The 20,500-nt window shown below is 25.2% G+C and overlaps 3 protein-coding genes across 5 annotated transcripts; 1 reads left to right on the top strand and 2 right to left on the bottom strand.

Annotated features, from left to right (window-relative positions):
* Positions 1–3,047: 3,047 nt before the first annotated feature.
* Positions 3,048–6,550, bottom strand: LOC127277294 (probable ATP-dependent RNA helicase Dbp73D). The gene is made up of 6 exons (XM_051298303.1): positions 6,243–6,550; positions 5,164–6,122; positions 4,853–5,080; positions 4,519–4,732; positions 3,679–4,137; positions 3,048–3,554 (listed from the first exon to the last, which is right to left on the bottom strand). The coding sequence occupies exons 1-6, from the start codon at positions 6,263–6,265 to the stop codon at positions 3,194–3,196; spliced, it is 2,244 nt and encodes a 747-aa protein (XP_051154260.1). The 5' UTR covers positions 6,266–6,550; the 3' UTR covers positions 3,048–3,193.
* A 2,276-nt stretch (positions 6,551–8,826) lies between these two features.
* Positions 8,827–14,304, top strand: LOC127277143 (DNA-directed RNA polymerase I subunit RPA2). Its single transcript, XM_051298000.1, has 15 exons — positions 8,827–8,994; positions 9,533–9,865; positions 9,935–10,174; positions 10,277–10,599; positions 10,664–10,920; positions 11,010–11,252; positions 11,318–11,802; positions 11,881–11,988; positions 12,158–12,334; positions 12,408–12,622; positions 12,756–12,894; positions 13,160–13,316; positions 13,418–13,671; positions 13,735–13,899; positions 13,986–14,304. The coding sequence occupies exons 1-15, from the start codon at positions 8,926–8,928 to the stop codon at positions 14,196–14,198; spliced, it is 3,378 nt and encodes a 1,125-aa protein (XP_051153957.1). The 5' UTR covers positions 8,827–8,925; the 3' UTR covers positions 14,199–14,304.
* A 1-nt stretch (position 14,305) lies between these two features.
* On the bottom strand, positions 14,306–19,083 carry LOC127277144 (V-type proton ATPase subunit H). Of its 3 annotated transcripts, none has more exons than XM_051298001.1 (10): positions 18,868–19,083; positions 18,491–18,572; positions 18,238–18,427; positions 17,933–18,151; positions 17,006–17,107; positions 16,301–16,506; positions 16,097–16,181; positions 15,601–16,007; positions 15,388–15,501; positions 14,306–14,913 (listed from the first exon to the last, which is right to left on the bottom strand). In XM_051298001.1, exons 1-10 carry the CDS (start codon positions 18,923–18,925, stop codon positions 14,826–14,828), a joined length of 1,551 nt encoding a protein of 516 aa, XP_051153958.1. In that variant the 5' UTR covers positions 18,926–19,083; the 3' UTR covers positions 14,306–14,825. The 3 variants fall into 3 exon arrangements, with proteins under 3 accessions (XP_051153958.1, XP_051153959.1, XP_051153960.1); XM_051298002.1 differs by having other exon boundaries at positions 17,006–17,092; XM_051298003.1 differs by lacking the exon at positions 17,006–17,107 and having other exon boundaries at positions 18,868–19,082.
* Between the last annotated feature and the right edge of the window lie 1,417 nt (positions 19,084–20,500).

The following is a 20,500-nucleotide window of genomic DNA, read 5'->3' as shown; positions in this document are numbered from 1 at the left end:
ACTGAAAAATTAATAGTATTATTTCGCGAAATATGTAACATTTTTATTTAATTCTATAATAGTTATTTAAAGCATTGACCCTTTTTAATTTTACTAACCTACATAATATTAAATGTAATTTCATTCAATTTCACCGATATAATATTAAAAGTTAAATAAAAAAAAAATTCTCAAAATATATTTGCAAATTTTTAAAGCAGAAAAATTTTCAATTTTCTGCATAATATCACAAAAGGCAATCCTGATAGTTCGGATAAACGTGGTTTTCCTAAATGTACAGGCATTTAAAAAAAAAATGTTAAAAAATGTATAGAAATAATTCCTGATAACTTTAAAATCTTTTTACATTTGATTAATAAAATTAATCAATTTTTTTAAATTACATCAATAATTATTGTAAATAAGAATTTAAAAGATTCTAATAATTTTTAATAAGTAGACACTTTTTTTAGAAACTTTAATATTAATTAAATTTATAAATATTATTTAAAATAAATAATTAGTTTTTAATAAAAAAAAAAAATACTTTTCCAATTATAAAAATTTTTTAAATATCTACTTACAAAGAAAATAATAGACAAAATTTTTATTTTCAAATAAATAGTCCATTATTTTACATCATATCATATTATAATAAAATTATATGTAAAAACAAAATTTAACTGAAGAATTTTTCTATATTTACAAAAACTTAATTAAAAAGGAAGGGGAATGGAAACAATTCCATTTACTCATTTCTCAGCAAATAACTTTTTAAATTTACTTCTGTTGTAAAAATAAAGGATTATTAAGCATTTAAAAAAAAAAAAAAAAAATCTCAACATCTGTCTTTTATGGCTGACCATCATAATTAAAATAGGTACTTGCTCGTTTGCAATAATGCTCGAGTCAGAACTGCGACAATAAATATCATAAACAGACCCCAACTGTTATTATAAGAATTTTATTCGACTTCACGATATTACTTGAAAGAAAAAAAAATCGCTCGTTAATGTATTTTTAATCGACTTAATTCTTTATTGAGAAAAAAATATTTCAAAAAATTCAAAAATTATTTCTTTGTAATAGAATTTTCATTCTAAAGAAGCAATATTTTCCAAAATTTATAAATTTTTTCAAATTATGATGAATATTATATAATTTTTTAATTTGACTCAATTTTTGTGCAATATATTATATATATTTAATATTGTAAATAATTAACTTTATAATGAACGGAAGTAGGCCTAGACGGAAATGAAAAGTATGAATGTTAAATAAATTTTGTGTTTAATATTTATTTGATAGAATTTAATAAGTTATGCAAATGAGGTGCATTTAAATTTCTTATTTTCCTAATAATGTTCAAATCATTTTTATTCGAATAAAAGAAAATTAAATTTTTACTAAAAAAGCTAAATCGAACATTATGGAAAAGTATCTATTTATACAACTCAGAAAAAATTTCTATATAAAGTTAAAAAAAATTGATTCAAAGAAAACAAAATTTTTCTGATTCAAAATAATAAATAATTTTTTAAATTTAAATAGAATATTTTTCTGAGTGCAGGCACCATGTAGAAAACATTTTTGCCTAAGAAACTTTCTTTTTTCAATAAAAGACTATATATTTTAATAAAATTCTATATATCAGTTTTTAAATATATTAATTTAAAAAAATAATTTAATTTAATAATTTCTAAATTATATCAACTTTCGTCAAGATTAACTAAGAGCCATATCTGAATTTTTTCAATTTTTCTTTGGACATAATTTTTATTTTCAAAAAAGTCGAATTGAAAAAAATAAACAGATTTTAATGTTTTCTCATTTTCAATTTTGGAAAAAATTAATCTGCATAAAATCTCCTTTTCTCAATTAAATTTTGTTAAAATTAAAAATAATGTCAAACGAAAAAAAAAATTCATTTGCAGATTTTTGTATGTAAAAAAAAAAATATGCATCGCAACGACACATATGATCTGCATAGGACCACATTTTACGTATGTACATACACCCAACTCTGAACTGGCTAAAAAAAAAAATTGTGTAAATATAGCCAGTGATGAGTGTGAAAAATTCGTTTACTATTGTAATCAATTGATTGTACACTCACGAAATTGTAATACAGAAACAATAGATTTTATATGCGATATAAAAGACTCGATATTGAACTAAAAAAAAAAAAAAAAACCATCATCAAAAGCAATTTAAAAGAAGAAGCAAAAATTTTATTCGATATTCTATTAAGAATATGCGGTATAAAAAAAAATTAATTCGAACAAAATTCTAAAGGAATATGTAACTTATAATCTGTATGCAAAATATTTGCCTAATAATTGATACATTCCTCAATAATACAACGAATAATAAAATTGCAGACAATCCAAAATTTAATTAAAAAAAAAATAATATAATTTATAATTCAAGAAAATTTTGAAAATAATTTAATATTGTGATTACATAAAATTTTAATTCATTTCAATTAAATAGAGATCTGATAGGGAAGAATTACTATTTTCAAAAATTCATTAGTACGAATTTTAAGTGGATCGAATTTTATATAAATTTTTTTTTTTCAATATAATTCAATCTATTCAAAAATTCAAATTAAAGAATTTTTGGAAAAAATGGACTGAAAATTTAAAATTGTTAACTAAAAATTAAATCTCTTTTATTATTAAATTTATCGAATAATTTATTATTTGTTAAAAGAAAAAAAAATTGCATTTAAAATTTCCATTGGAATTTTAAAACAAAGATTAAAAAATTGGCTCTCACATTAATTAAAGAAAAAAAAGTCGTTTATAACCTTTTAATAAATTATAATGCCCATTGCAAATAATTATTCTTGGAAATTGTCAAAGTAATTGAACGCACAATTTCCTGTTAAAGGGTAACAATTCATAATAAAAAAAAAAAAAAGAAAAAAAATAATTTATGAAGTGGCAGGCAGTGTACTATATTAACTCCAGACAATAAAATGTTATTATCGATGTTAAACCAATTATTATATACATTTATAAAAGCTTCCCTCCTTTTCTTTGATAATAAAAAAAACATTCCTCTAATTTTTTTTTTTTTTTGATTTAATAAAAATATTTCTCAAAGAAAAAAATTATATACAAAATATATACATAATCTGTAGATAATGTTTTTAAAATATATTCTTCGTTTTTATTCAAGTTTCATTTCTTGTTAATGGTTTTAATTTTCATTTTAGTTTTACTTCTTTTTTTATTTTTCTTCCAATTTTATCATTGATCTTCGTTTCTTTTTCTAAAGAATCTTTTAATTTTTCAATGTGACTATTGTACTCGATTTTTTCAGCTAAAGATGTAAAATCCTTTTCCTTGATCTTGGGAACAATTCTTTTAGCTGTTGTGAATAATTTTTTAAAAATTGGAATCTGCCTTGATATAAGAAGAAAAACAGCAGTGCCTGGAACTCCAGCTCGTCCAGTTCTACCTGCTCTGTGAATAAAAGCCCTCATGTGCTTTGGTGGATCGTAAGAAATGACTAATTTTATTCCCGGAATGTCGACACCACGTGCCAAAACATCAGAGCAAATCAATCTAAAAAAAATAAATATTTAATTATTTTTGATTAAAAAAAAAAAAATTATTTACTTAAAATTTTCTCAAATAAATTCAATTATCAAATTTAAAAAATTTTAATTAAAATTCAGAAACTTCTTACATTCGTGTTTCTCCTTTGAGAAACTTTTGATAAGCTTGCTCTCTATTTTTCGAATTCATTTGACCCGATAATTCTGCAATTGTTAAATTTTGATCACTCAAAAGTGATTTTATCAATAATGTGAGACGATGTGCTGCATTACAGGAATTTGTGAAAATAAGCGTTTTCTCCTCTGTGTGATCAATTTTTTTCAAAAGATTATAAACAGCAAGTGGTTTATATTCTTCAGCGCATTGAACTGCTTTTATTGTCAATTCATTTGGACTCGTAAATCGTCCAACGTCACCCTCTTCTTTTATTTCATTGTTAACAAATTCCTTATCCAAATTCACATCATCGTCACGACTTTTCACTATCGCTGTCGTATATAAAATAGGATGAAACAATCCTAATCTACTTAGCTTCTCAGGATCTTGTGATAAAGTTGCACTGAAAAGCAACTTTTGTGCTGGAATTGGACTACAACAAAAAAATATTAGTCAATAAAATGAATAAACTAAAATTATTCGAAAATTATAAAAATATAAATGGAAAATAATATTTAAATTCCTGTAATTATAGAAATTTTAATATTATATTTTTAATTAATTAAAACTACACCCAGAGAAGAGATCCCAGAACCAAATAAATATTTATTTGATTTAAATAAACAATTTATTAGCGCTAAATAAATTTTCTTTTATCCAAAACAAATAAAAAGTTAAAAATATATTTTTATTTGTCTCATATAAACGGAAATAAAAGATTTCTCTGGGTGTGATTAATGAAAAAAAATTTAATTCAGAAAAGAAAAATTAAGAAAATTTAAAATATAAAAAATATTGATTATATTATACGCACTTATTTAGCATATTATTGAGCGTAAGAGTTGGAGCTTTGGAATGAGGTGCTGGAAGTTCTTGAAGCCAATCAAAAGTTTCCCGATCAGCTTCATCAATAACTAAAAATTGTAAATCATTCAAAGAAAATCCAACCGTTTTGTGAATATGGTCTATTAAACGACGCGGTGTCGCTACTAGAATATCAATTCTACTGGTAAAATTTCCTTTACTATCTGAAAAGAGAAAATATAAATTATTTATTTAATTATTAGAGAATTATTTTCAAAATATTTTCAAATTTTTATTTCACATTTTACATAATTATTTGCAATTTATTTTAATCTGTGAAATACCTGTAAAAATAAGGGCTTCCTGTTCTTTTTCAAAAGAGGCAGCTCCAGAAACAAGACCAACTTTCAAACGAGTGTGTTCGAATGATAAATTATTCACATACTTTTCAATAACTTTAAATACTTGCAATGCCAATTCCTGCACAGGTAATACAATTAGACAATGAATTTTTCTTATAAATCGTGTTCTCAATATTTCCACTATTGGCAAAACGTAAGCCAATGTTTTACCTGAATAAAAGGAAAAAGTTAATAAAGTACATTTCACAGAATATTTTAAATAAAATTTTATTTTCTAATCATTAAATAATTACCACTTCCTGTAGGTGCAGAAACACAAGTGTCTCTTGACCAGAGACCCTTTTTTCTATTTTCATTGCATTGCAATAGCCAAGACAATAATCGCTCTTGAACTGGAAAAAGTTTTGTGAATCCTTGACTCTTGAGATTTTCAATTATCTTTAAATCCAATTTTCCTTTTTCAACAATTTCATCCAATGATGGACCACTATTTAAATTAGAAGAAACAACTTCTGGATTTGCCAACCAATCTGGTAAAACTCTTTTAACTGTTTCACTTTTCGCTTGTTTACCAGCTTTTAAAATTGTAAAATTCTTACTCACATCTTCTAAAGTACCATTTGATTTATCAAGATTGTTTTCCAAATTAGTCGATTCTTCATTGATATTCTCATTTTTATCTTTATTTTTCTTTTTCTTTTTCTTAATTGATTTTGACAATTGAATTTCAGTTTCATTTGATTCAGGATTTCCTTCGTCGTTTACTTCAATCATTGAATCGTCCACTTCCATTTTTAAATCATTAAAATCTGGCATCAAATTGTTAATTATTTGATCAATATCATTGGTTCGTTTTTTCTTTTTTTTCTTAGATAATTTCCCAGTTTCTGTACTTTCAGCCAATCCATTTGAGTGTAAATTTGTCATCTCTTGTGAAACATCTTCTTTTTTATCTACTTCCATTAAAGAATCTTCCTTCTTATGACTAGCTTTCTTCTTTTTAGGAACGTCACTTGAAAAATCTTCATGTTTTTCAATGGAATCTTCATGAATTAGAGATCCATTTAATCCAGAATCATTTTTATCTTTCTTCTTTTTTTTCTTTTTCTTTGGAGTCTTTTCTGATTCATCGGGAAGAATCTTGGAAGTTTCTAATTCCATTTCTCGTTTTCGTTCTTCGATTTTTGCTTTTAAAGCTTGAAGATGATTTTCCTCTGAAACTGTCTGTTGCTCATCATCATCTCCATAATATCTAAAATATTTTAATTATTTAATTACATTAAAATAATAAATTTTTAATTATATAAAAATAAACATATTTAACATCACAATTTGTAGATATAAGAGAAAAATTATAAATAAATGTACGTACCTGTTAATGACAAAGAGACTCATTTTTCTTTATTTTATTTATATTCGAAAAATAACAATCATACACTTTCTTTTGTTCACTTTAATATCAACAACAATACAACACCAATTTATTTGCACTTTTAACAAATTTTCAAACAAAAATAAAATGTTTTTACAATTTGTTCAAATAATTTTTTAAACACAAAATAGTTATTCGCGTTTTAATATTTAGAAAAAAGTTTATTTAACCGGTTTGATTTTTGTTTTTATAAAGATCAAATAAAGAACCACGTGAAAATTTTGAGGTTAGAATCGTCAGCTGTTTAAGACGAAAATTGCGCTTGCGTCGCGATAAATAAGCGACAGATTCAAAAAATGTTCTAATATATAAAATATATAAGGATTAAATTTTTGCTTCTCTTTTATTTTTGCTATAAAATAGGAATTTGTTTTTTTTTTATAGTAAACAATATAATAATAATTTAATTTCTACTTGTATTAAAATGTAAAAACTAATCAAGTTCCTTAATTGTTTACTGTAAACAAATAATTTCACTGAAATTTTTAATTTTATAAATCAGTTGTAAATAAAAATCAGAATATATTATTTAAATTATAACAATTATTCAGTTATATTCTTACTTGTAAATTTTAAAAAATTCGAAACATACCTCTATTAAAATTAAATCACCTGATATTAGCATTAAAGGTATAAGAATCCTTTTTTGCTTTATTTTCACACAAAAAAAAAACGGTTTTAAAGCGCGCACAGACTCTAATAACTGTTCTTTTTTATAATCCATACAAATAAACGGTTTTAATACACGCACTGACTCTACTAATTATACTTTTTTTTTTCAATTCCCCTTTTTAATTGAATATGATCCTGAAAAAAAATTAATTAATTAATGTCAGTTCTATATTTTCCAAAAAAAAGGTTTTCTATTTTCTTAAAGAAATTCACGTCTACTTTATAGACATTTTCCAAATTATGAATTAATCTGAATAATTATGATAATTACATTAAATTAATGGTTTTATAGCTTTGTAACCAAAAACACAAAATAAAATGTTAACTTAACCTCAAAGTTAATTAATTAAATTAATATTTTTCTTAATTTTTCAATTCAGTATTAAATGAAAGCAATATCAGAAAAATAAAATAATATTCTTAACAGCAATTACTAATAATAAATAATATATAATTATAATTAGATTTTGAAAATGAATCTCGATAAAAGAAAAATTGTAATTTTTAAAAAAAAATCTCCAACTCACCATATTGACGAATCTTCGTCCACCAGACAATTAGTATCAAGTTAATTTAGTCCCCGGAGATCCCTTTTCTGGGTTATAATAAAAATTTCGAAAAATTTTTTTATAACCTTACAAAAAGACCGGGTTCATAAGAAACTTTTCAACTAATTGCCAAAGTCTTCGTTTTTCACGATGATTGGATACATAATCAGAAAAACTGCAAAAATACAAAAGAATTATGATTAAATGTAAATGTATTATGATTATTATGCCTAAATTCGATAGAATTTTACTGACTGATAATGCAATAATAGGTGCTGCCGTTAGAAATTGCAACAATGTTGTAACGACAAAAATTTGTACGACGCCATTTTGAAAAAAATTATTTTACCTCAATATTACCAAATATTCCAAAAAATATTTACGAAAAATTACTCTATTTACAAGATTTCGCTACAAATTCTTAAGATTTTTGACATATTTCAACGGAAAAACGATGCTACTGACCTCAAGAAAAAAAGAAGAATAGAGGAGGGGGGATAGTTACTAATTGTCAATTTTATGCACTTTTAGTTATTCATTTACGGTATATTCATGAAATGTGGTGTGCATTGACTAGATTAACAAGTTAAACGAAAAAATTTTGTAAAAAATAAGGAAAATACACCTTTTTTTCACGAAAAGTGAATATCGCAAATGGAGGGAGGGGAGGGGGTAGACGCAAATTCTCAATTTTACGCACTTTTAGTTATTCATTTACGGTATTTTCATGAAATGTGGTGGGCCATAGCTAGATTAACAAGTTAAACGAAAGATTATTGTAAAATATAAGGAAAATATACCTTTTTTCATGAAAAAGTGAAGACCTCAAAGGGACGCCATCAGCCTGTGAAAAATTTTCAACAGGAATGAACAAGTAGAAATGGCAACACTGGCTCTTGCGTCTGATTGGTTGAGCATTTCACGCCGCGGCAAAATACAAAATCTCATTAGTGGACAAGTTTTTTTGAAATTGGTATTAAATTAAAGTGGTTATTTTAAAATTATTTTTAGTTTTAATTATTAATTATGAATATTAGTAAAAAAAAAATAAATAAATAATCAAAATATATAAATACTTTTAGTTTTATTAAGAAGAATAATTAAATATTTATAAATAAATAATTTATAAAAGTAATAAATTATTTTATTGTTTATGCAAATTATTGTTAATTTAATTGTAGATGAAAGATAAAAGATAAAAAATAAAAGAATTTTATTTATTTAATCAGAAAATTGTTATTATTTTTTTTTAACGATGTAATATGGTGAATTTATATATTGTTGCGCTTGTGTTCGTTTACCCCTACATTTGTAGGTTATGTTGTGATACTGCTTACTGCACGTGTTGCACTACCAAATAACAAGCATGTTATTATGAATTAATAAAAATATATTATTTAAAAATGTCACGAGAACCGAAATTAACGAATACTTCTCCTAACTTTTCAAAACCAGCGAAGTCACAAAATACTGTAAGTTTATATTTGTTTTATATGTATAAATAAATTACGAACTTTTATGTAAACAATAACCTGTAAATAATTAAATTAATCATTTATTTACTGTAAATTATAATTGAAAATTAATTTAAGAGATTATTGATTTATTTATAAAACAGGTTTTCATTCTGTTAATAATTAATAATACCAAAGAGAGAAATATAAATACAAATTCTACTTTAATTATTTGTAGTGTTTTATTATTTTTTTCAGATACTAAAAAATTTAGGATTTTTTTTTAATAAACAATAATTTGATTAAATTAATCATTTATTTACTGAAAATTATAATTAAAAATTAATTTACGAGATTATTGATACAATAATCTTGAAATAATTAAATTAATCATTTATTTACTGCAAATTATAATAGAAATTTAATTTAAGAGATTATTGATTAATTTAAAAAACAGGTTTTCATTACATTAATAAATAATAATACCAAAGAGAGAAATATAAATTTAAATTAATTCTTTAATTATTTATAGTGTATATTTTATTATTTTTCACAGGTACTACAAAATTTAGGGATTCCACATATAGATTCTTTCAATTACTTTTTGGATGAAGGTCTAACAACAGCTGTAAATGAAATTTATCCTATACAATTTAGTGTTGGCAGTGGAGATAAAATAAAACTTTGGATTGAAAATGCACAAATTAAGGAGCCATCGATTCCGGAGGGTACATTGGGTGTGAGAAATCGTAAAATATTTCCAACAGAATGTCGACAGAGAGGATATACTTACAAGGGATTATTGATGATAAAAATGGCATGGTCAGTGAATGGAAAAATTCAACAATCCATTGACAAAGATTTAGGAGAAATTCCTATTATGATCAAGGTATATATTTATTAAATTACAGTTCAGTAATTTAATAATTTAATTAATTACCGTTTTTTTATATTTTAGTCGAATAAATGTCACTTGAAAGGAATGAATCCTAAACAATTGATAAATCACAAGGAACATGAAGATGAATGGGGTGGTTATTTTGTTGTAAAAGGACACGAAAAACTTATAAGAATGTTACTAATGACTAGAAGAAATTATCCTGTTGCTGTTAAAAGATCAGGTTGGAAACAACGTGGAAGTTTATTCAGTGATCTTGGTATTTACATAAGATGCGTTCGAGATGATAATACAGCAGTGGTATAAAATTTTTGTTTAAAAAAAATAGAAGTTTTAATTTATATTTAAAAAAATAAATATACTAGATTTTTTTTAATACTAAATTTTTGAATTTATTTTTAGACAAATGTATTGCACTACGTCACAGATGGAACAGTAAAATTATCCTTTTCACATAGAAAATTTATGTACTATATACCTTTATTATTAATTTTAAAATGTCTTATGGATGTGCCGGATACTTATATTTATAATGCTTTAATTGCTGGTTTTGAAGATAATAAACAATATCAAGGTTATATTGCAAATATGATGCGAGCAGTTAAAGAAGATGGTTTAATTACTCATGATCAATGTAAAGCTTATATAGGAAAAATATGTAGAGTTAAATTTTATGAATTACCACAAGATTCAAAAGATTCTGAATACTGTGATTTTATAATCAAGTAAGTTGTTCATTTTTTAAATATTTATATTAATTAAAATTTCTAATGAAAAACAAAAATTTAGATACTGTATTGGAATTCATCTCGACGATCCAGCTGATAAATTTCAATTGCTGATTTATATGACAAAAAAATTGTTTGCTGCTTGTAAGGAAAAATGCGTTGTCGAAGGTGTCGATGCAGTTATGATGCAAGAATGTTTATTGGGTGGTCATTTATATTTACAAATTGTTAAAGAAAAAATTTCTTCTTGGTTGAGTAATGTGAAATTTGCCATTTTAAAACGTGAAAAAGCAATTAATAATTACACTATACAACCTCGTTAGTATTTTTATTTTTAATAAATAAAGTACTTTAAATATTGTAAATATTTTTATATGTAGAAAATTTAAAATATTTTCTTTTTATAGAGGATGTCGTCAATGCAATGAAAAATTCCGGAACCTTGGAAAATGCTATGGGAAATTTTATGGCAACAGGAAATATTCGAACTGACAGCGGTTTGGGTTTAATGCAAACATCAGGCTTGACAATTGTCGCTGAAAATATCAATAGAATGCGATATATGAGTCATTTTCGTGCAATTCACAGAGGTTCTTTTTTTACTGAAATGAGAACAACAGAACATCGAAAATTGCTTCCCGACGCATGGGGTAATTATATTTTTAATTAATGTTCGAAATTAATTATTTTAATTGAAATAAATTACAAATTTTAGGATTTATTTGCCCTGTTCACACACCTGATGGAACACCTTGTGGTCTATTAAATCATTTAACAATGAATTGTATAATAACAAAACATCCTGATAAAAAATTAAAGGAGGCAATTCCTGATTTTTTATTAGATCTAGGAATGTTGCCTTTATCAAGAGCTGACGATTGGAAAAATTCACATTCTTTTATGCTTACAATTATGTTGGATGGAAAAATAATTGGTTTAATTGAAGACAAAATTGTTGGGCGTGTTGTTGATAAACTTCGTGTTTTGAAAATTAATAGTGAAATTCCATCAACAACAGAAATTGTTTTAGTTCCTAAGAAGGATATTCCAACGCAATATCCAGGTCTTTATTTATTCACTGGACCAGCAAGAATGATGAGACCAGTTCAAAATTTATCGATGAAAAAAATTGAATTAATTGGAACGTTTGAGCAAGTTTATTTGGATATTTGTATTAAGCCAGATGATACTCCCGAGGGGGTGAGAATTTTTCTTTATTTTTTTTTTAAATTTGCCATATTTAAATATTGTAAAATTAATTACATCTTTTTTTTTTAGTTAGCAACTCATCAGGAATTATCGAAAACTTCGTTTTTGAGCAATTTGGCTTGTTTAATTCCAATGCCTGATAATAATCAAAGTCCCAGAAATATGTATCAATGTCAGGTAATTAAATTAATAATAATAGTGAAATTTTATATAAATAACTAAATTTTGTGAAAATTAAAACAATTTTAATTTGATAATTACTTAAATAATTAAATTATTGAAGAAGTTTATTGTGACAAATTTTGTGGTAACTTTGATTAATTATTTTTGGTTTTTTATTATACAGATGGGAAAACAAACGATGGGTACACCTTGTCACAATTGGCTTCAACAATCTGAAACAAAATTGTACAGATTACAAACTCCGGCTACTCCATTATTCAGACCGATTCATCACGATGACATTGGATTAGATAATTTTGCCATGGGTACAAATGCAATTGTCGCCGTTATTTCTTATTCGGTAAAATAATTATAATTGGAATATTTATTTTTTTTTTTACAAATAAAATCATAAATTTTTATTTTATCAACAGGGATACGATATGGAAGACGCTATGATATTAAATCAAGCTTCTTACGATAGAGGTTTTGCCCATGGTATGATTTACAAATCAGAATTTGTTGATTTGAATGATCCAAAGGACTATTTTGCTCTTGATCCAAAAGCAATAGATCTACATGAAGTTTTGGATTCAGATGGTCTTCCACCACCTGGAATGAAGCTTAAAAAAGGAACTGTTTATTATTCGTATGTTATTTCTACTTTATAAAAATGTTATAGAATATTTTTATCAGATTAGAGGAATTTTTTATTTTTTTTATCAATCAAATCTAATTGTTTTTGGAGGAATTTTTAAATATAAAACTACTTTTATGTACAGGTACTGGAATTCCGATCAGAACGAATATAAGACAGGAAGATACAAGGGTAAAGAAGAAGTTTATGTGGATAATGTAAAACTTTGTGGTACTTTGAGCAGTCACGTTCCAAGAAGAGCGTGTATTACTTATCGAGTTCCGGTTAGTATAATTTAATCTTCAAAAATTAAAAAAATGTAAATAAAAAATCGTAAATATTTTATATTTAATTTAAAATATATTAAAATAGTTATTCAAATTTAAATAATTATTTATAAATAATTATTAAAAATTCAATTATTTTAAAAAATAGAATAAACAATTTATTTTTGAGCTGATTTTAGGAACTTCTTTTTAAATTAATAAATTAGAATTAGTAAGTGTTTAATTTAATTTTTAATTAAATATATTTTAAAAATGTAATCAGCGTAATCCGAAAATTGGAGATAAATTTGCGTCACGAGCAGGACAAAAAGGAATTTGCTCTCAAATGTGGTCGCAGGAGGATTTGCCAGTTTCGGAAACGGGATTAGTTCCTGATATTATTTTCAATCCTCATGGATTTCCCAGTCGTATGACAATTGGTATGTTGTAAAAATTATAAACTAAATAAAACTGATTTCAGTTATTGGAAAGAATTGAATTTAGAAATTTTTTAAATTTCTTTTTTTTTATTACTATAAAGCTATGATGATCGAATTAATGGCCGGAAAATCAGCATCAATTCATGGACTTGTACACGATGCAACACCATTTCGTTATTCAGAAGAAGACACTGCTGGTGAATATTTTGGAAAACTTTTAGAAGCAGGTGGTTATAATTATCTTGGAACTGAAAAAATGTACAGTGGTACTAATGGTGAAGAATTATCAGCAACTATTTTTATGGGAGTTGTTCACTATCAAAGACTTCGACACATGGTTTCTGATAAATGGCAGGTGAGTAAACAAAATTATTATTTTAGTAAAAGAATGCATTTATCAGAAATATTTTCTTATCAGGTGAGAAGTACTGGACCAATTGACGGTTTAACTAGACAACCAATTAAAGGACGAAGAAGAGGTGGAGGCGTGAGATTTGGAGAAATGGAACGAGATGCATTAATTTCTCATTCGAGTCCTTTTCTTCTTCAAGATCGTCTTCTGCATTGTTCTGATGGAGCAGGGGTAGGAAAAATATTCCTTATTAATAAGAAAAAAAATGTTTAGAAATTTGTAATTTTTTTTATCTTTTTCTATTTTGTATGCTTCAGATGTCAATTTGCAAAAAATGTGGAACTGTTCTTGGACCGGGATTGGAGATGACTGTGAGTAAAGCAGGAATTGGTGAAAGAAGAATAAGATGTAGAATGTGTGACAATGATTATTCATCTAAAGAAATTGACTTTCCATACATTTTCCGTTATCTCATTAATGAATTAGCTGCAAGTCATTTAAAAGCAGAACTCGAAATGGAGGAAAAATAAATCAATTTATAAATGCGTTGATATTGTTAAAAAAATTTTGAAAACCCGACATTTTTCTATATTTATGTATTATAATAATAAAAAAATATTTTTAAAAAAACAAGAACTAGATATTATTTTTATTTTTATTTGCTAATATTCAAGACTTTCAAGTTTACAACAACAACAACAACATTATATTACAAATTTAGTTTACACATATCGCCACAAATTCATGAATATGGTAATTCTGTGTATTTACATGAATTTTCTTATTATTATTATCATTTCAATTTTTCTTGACAGAAAATTGGCGATCATCACACGACCAACCAGATATTAAATATTTTTTTACAAAAAAAAAAAATTGGACTATTTTCGATTCATATGGAATGTGAATATCTGATTGTGAAAATATGTTCTCTTTTTTTTACAATTTCATTAAATGTGATATAAGCAATTTATATTTGTCTTTTTTTTTTTTTGATAAATTGGAATCTGAGAAACGTGAAATATTATTACAGATTCGTGGTGTATGTTTTAGTAAAATCCTGACACGCGTAAAAACATAATGGATTTCTAAAACTCTATAGAGACAAGCATAAGCTACTTTCGTTTTAAAGTGAAAATTTGGAAATTAGTGATTATTTATGCTTTAGCTGGTACTTGTGCACCGGATTTTGTTCCTTGCTGTGGTGTTCCTTGATCTTTCTCCAACTGTTTTCCCAAGTATTCCCTGAAAAGGAAATTATTATTTATTTATTTTCTTTTAATTATTGAAATTTTTAGAAATAATTGAATTTTAAAAGATTTTGTTAAACTTTAGACAATAATTAAATTTTACAAAATTGAAAATAATTTATCAAATAATTTTAGATAATCTTTTATTGTTGTAAATTGAAATAATTGAAAATAAATAAATTTCAAGTGATTTTGAATTGAAATTTTTGATAAATTTATTCACTGATTTTTTTGTTTAAATTTAAACAATTATTGAATTTCATATAAAATTTTAATTAAAAATATGTATGTTTAGAAATTAAATAAATTAATTAATATTAATTAATATAATTGAATTTGTGAAGAATTTCATTAAAATTGTCGAAAATAATTAATTTAGATGAATTTAATTTAAAAATTTGTTAAATAATTGAAATAAATTTTGAGCCTCCAATTAAAATTGTATATATTTATTAATTATTTTTCTTACCAATTATGCACCATTAATTTCTGTACAGCCAATAAAGCTTCATATCGTACATTTGGATCTTCATGTCCAAGAAGTTGCATTACACGTTGTTTACCACCTAGTTGTTCAATAACGCTGAAAAAATAATTAGTTAACAATTTAAAATTTTGAAGGAAATTAAATTTTAAAAAAACTATTCAATTTTTTTTTTTTATAAAAGAAAAAATTTCTCACTGTTTTCCACGGGGATAATGACGAACATATTCTCCAATATCAAAACTGGCAACACTCAAAACAAGAGGATCTTTGCTGGTTTCAAGTAAATGTACAAGAATACGAAGAAGCTCATAATTTTTCTCATTCAAACGACTTGCATTCTCACGCCAGAATTTTCCTGATTTATGAACTGGTGACCATTCAAGACGTCCTGATTTAACTTCCGTTGAATATTCATCAAATGAACTGAGATCTTGAACAGAGGCTTGAAGTTTATCATTTAAGAAATCAATATCTCCGGTAATATCTTCATCGTCAAATTTACGTTGACCCAAAATCGAAAGCTGTTTGAGTACTTTACATTGAACCATTGCGATGCAATGTTCCTTTGCTACTTGTGCGTCTCCTACTTTTTCAATTAAGTTCTAAATAGAAGCACAAATTATTATTTTTTATTATTTTTCAGTTTAGTTTTTTCGAATTCTATATTAGAAGAATAAAATATTTAACTTACTCTGAATACTGCGAGAATAATTCGTGTTACTTTCTCCTTAACAGAATCACTGAGAATATCTGCTAAAATAGGAATAACATTGAACCTGAAAATAATTTTTAATTGTAATTAATTCTTATTTACATAATATTTAAAAAATTTAATTATTATTCATTTAATTATTTAATTTTATACAAAAATTAATTATTTAATAGAATTACTTACTTATTCATTTTCTCTGCCAGCAGAGGATTAAATGTAAGCACCCAAAGACAAAAAATAAGTTGATATTGCACTTGAAAATTGACTCGACCGGAGAGAACGCTCAAAAGTGTTGAGATACCATCGACAGAGACAAATGAAAAACGATATTCATCAATTCTCAACATCATTTGCAGACATCTCGCCACAGATTGAATATAATCGTTGTTCTAAATTAGAGACAAAAATGATAATAATTAATCATCTTTTAGAAAATTTTAAATTTTTTCTTTTTTAATTAAAAATAATGTAGTTTTAATTATCCAATAGTAGAAACATTCTATGCATGCATTCATGTTATCTGCAAAATAGTGTGTCGATAACTAAATTCCAATCAAGTTTTAATTAATCTAACATGCGCATCGCATTAATCTCCCTATTATTACTCGTTAATATGCGAGTAGCTTGCAAAGTGTTTTTTGAAAAAAGAAAAAAAAAGTAATGGTGCATTTTAATCTATTAAAATTTCTCTCTTGAAAATTATATTCTTAAGAAATTAGCAAAAATAACATATCATTTGAATTATAAATTAAAATTTTTTTTTATAATTTGGTTTTTTTTTTTTAAATATTATATTAAAAAATAGACTGAATTGCTGAAAAAGGAGGTACTTAGCGTTATGGCGAAATTGTCTTTTAAAATGTTACGATGAGTTATTACAAAACCAACCGGATTGAGCAATTCGTGTAGCTCATTTGATTCCCCAGCCTCGTTGGGAGTGTTGTCCTGTACTACCTCGGCATGCATGCTTCCCTCCTGAAGGGCATCGAACTAAAAATTGTGTCGTCCATTCGCGTTTTTTTTATAAATATGTAAATTTTTCTAAGTTTCTTTTTTTTCTAAATATAAACCCATAACCTTGCCAATAAAAGCAACACTGATAATGCCGCATCGATAAGTGATCACTTTCGTGATTCTAAATCAGCACTTTCGAATATGCTATAGGAAACTACGTGACACGAATTATTTTTTTTTTTTAATGAAAATTACTTTCGAGAAATTTATAAAGCACCATTACCTTATTAAAATGAGTTAGTGTTAATTTCGTAACATTTAAAAAACGAAAAAATTTAATATAAAAGTGTAAATTATTCGTAAATTTTTAATAATTTTAATCACGATTTTAATTAATTTATCCTAATTTTTGTAATGATAAAAATTGCATTTTTTTCATTTTAAAAATGTTACAAAGAGTGTTATGAGTCTTAATGTTCTAAAATAAGTCTAAATTATTGCCTAAAGAAATAATAATGCTGGACTATATTGTCAAGCCTTAAATATTTCAACTACGTATAATGTCATTAATTGGTAATTAAAGATAGTCAAATTTTGAATATTTTGTTAAACACATTTTAAGCACAATAGCATTGCAGAGTAAAAGCAAGTGTTTCTACAACTACATTATAGAATTGTTTTTCTTTTCTATTTAATTATATGCCTGAAACAAAACAGTGCATTAATTTAATGTTGAAAATAAAAAAAAAAAGAAAATGTTTCTGTAAAATTTAAAAATTTTGAAAAATGATTAAAACATTCATTTTTTTTATATTAATATTATTTTGATAGTAATACCTTTTGATGTAAAAAAAAACTTACGCTCAATTTCAATTGATCTTTAAGCCACGTTAAATAAAATTGAAGATCAGTTTTTTCCATAAGCTCATGACTCCAACAAGCAAGTTTGGCAATTATTCTTGATGTCATATTCATTATAAAACCATCTGGTCTATTTAGAAGATTCAAGAATGGTCCCCAGACAGATTCACGTTTTCGATTTGAATGTTCTCGGAAAATTTCAACTCGACTACGATTTTCCTATACATAAAAAAGAATTATTTTTATTTATCATTATTTAGAAAATAAAAAATTTTTATAATAACTTTTTTTTAAATTACTAATACCTGTAGCATATCATCGATCATTATAAGAATATATTGAATAGTTTGATCCTTAGATACATGCCCTAGAAGATTTAAAAATGTTTTTGCTGCCTGACTTGGATTTTCCTTTAATTTTGCTTCTCTTGCTTCTGCATCGCTTGTGTCAAACGCTGCTATGAAGTCATAATCTTCTTTTAATATCATTTGAGATCTATAAAAAATAAATAATTGATTAAAAATGAAAATAATCATTTTAAAAAAAATAAAAACTTACTGAAAATAAGACTGCCAATTGATTCGTTGACTTCTTATTTCTGCAGCTTGTTGTTGAAGAACGCTTGTTGCTGCCAACATATCTATATAAATTTGACAGTAACAATAAATTAATTACACAAAAAAAACGTGTAAATTAAAATAAAATCCAAATAATTAATTTTGAAGTTAAGGTAAATGAAAGCAGTATTCATGTCATGTGTGTGTGTCATATTTAAATTGACATTTTTGGAGCAATATTCAGGTTATGATAGAAATCTAAAAAAAGTAGAGAAATAAGACGCAATAATAACAATTAAATTAAAATAAAATGTAAATCAAAATAGAAATATTTAAGAAAAAGGGAGGGGCTTTAATGACATGTGATTTGTTTTTTACCAATTTTCTCATCAGGCAGCGTGGGAATGATTTCCTTGATATTTTTTTGATCCGCCATTATTAATGTGCTTTAGACTGAATTAAATGTAAAATTATTCGCCTTTTCAGGCGATTTTTTTTCGTTTCTCCGCGAATATTTGGGAATTTCACTTGTTCTACTATAAACTCAGCTGTTCGATCCAAGTCACGAGAATCACGAGACTGTATAATTATTTGTACCAACTTAAAATGACTGTCAAAACAATAGTGACTTTGGTTAGAAACTTTTTGATTGTCACCATAGATGGTAGCAATTATATCACTAGAGTTTGAAAAAGAAAAACATATTTTTTTAAAAAAATATATTAGAACCTTTTTTAAAAATCAATATTTCTATTGTATTTCTTAATAATATGTATTATTGTGATAAAAGTAATTTATTTAACGAATAATATGATTAAAATTTGTATTTAAACATTGTTTTTCACATAGGTATTTTAAATAATGCCGCGCTGTTTCGATTCATCGAAAGCGGGCATGCGCAGTAGCGTCTAGTGACGGCCATTTGCAAAGTTGGCTACTCTGGATCATTAGTTGACTGTAGTCAGTGGTGTCAGGTGGTATTTGTATCCTTTTTAACAGTTTTTATTCATTTTTTATAGTTATTTTAGTTCATTTTCGATAAAATCTATGAGATTTATATGTAAATAGTAAAATAGAGTAAGAAAATTTGCTGAAATATTCATTTAATTACGTGATATTTGCTAAAAAAAACAACGACATACACACGTTGTGCTGGTATTTTTTACTCGCTATTCTGACAATATTTCTTAATATTTTTCATTGTTTATTGATTTTTTCGTTAAATATTTCGATGATGTTGAGTAATTTATTATAAATTCCAAAAATCAAGTGCAATTAATTATATTATCAAAGGTTATATTTTGCTGCTTCCACGAGGTTGGCGCCTAAACATTGGGGGTCAAGTGGGGGTCAAACCAAATGATTCCTAGAATACAAACATAACAGATTAAAATTTCTAGTATTATAATTATTTCAGCAAATTTTAATTACATTTAATTCATTGTTAACGTAAATTGAAAAGTTTTTTTTATAATTAAATGTTGCATAATATAATATTAACTATTTTATTGGTAATAATAAATATTTTTTCAGACTTCAACGTAAATTATAAAAAAAAAAATCTGTTGGCACCACTGACTTACAAAGTATTCAGTTTTGGCGGTTATCAGAAGTAGTTGAGATGTGAGGGTGGAATGTTCTCACCCATTTTATTAGTAAATTTAACGATAGTTTTTAATTATTGTTGAAATATATTTATTAAAATAGTATTATCGGGAGTGCGCGTAATTCTTTAAACTCGAAAATATTCGTTATTTTTTAGTCTAAATAGTAATTAAATTAGCAATATCGGGAGTGCGTGAAATTTTTTAACCCCGAAAATTTTCGTTTTGTAGACAAAAGTATTAGAATTAAATTAGCAATATCGGGAGTTAGCGAAATTCTTTAAACCCGAAAATATTCGTTTGTAGGAAAAAGTATGAGTTTTGGTTAAATTAATGAGTTTTATTTTCCACATTGTGATGAATTTCGCGTGCATCAAATTCACCAACAATCAAGGAGACTTCGAACT

The sequence above is a fragment of the Leptopilina boulardi genome, unplaced genomic scaffold (assembly GCF_019393585.1).
Source record: "Leptopilina boulardi isolate dan_hultmark-lab unplaced genomic scaffold, ZJU_Lbou_2.1 LbouV2_165, whole genome shotgun sequence".
Classification (NCBI taxonomy): Eukaryota; Metazoa; Arthropoda; class Insecta; order Hymenoptera; family Figitidae; genus Leptopilina; species Leptopilina boulardi.
Note: the sequence above shows the minus strand (reverse complement) of the source record. Positions and strands in the feature narration are given on the sequence as shown.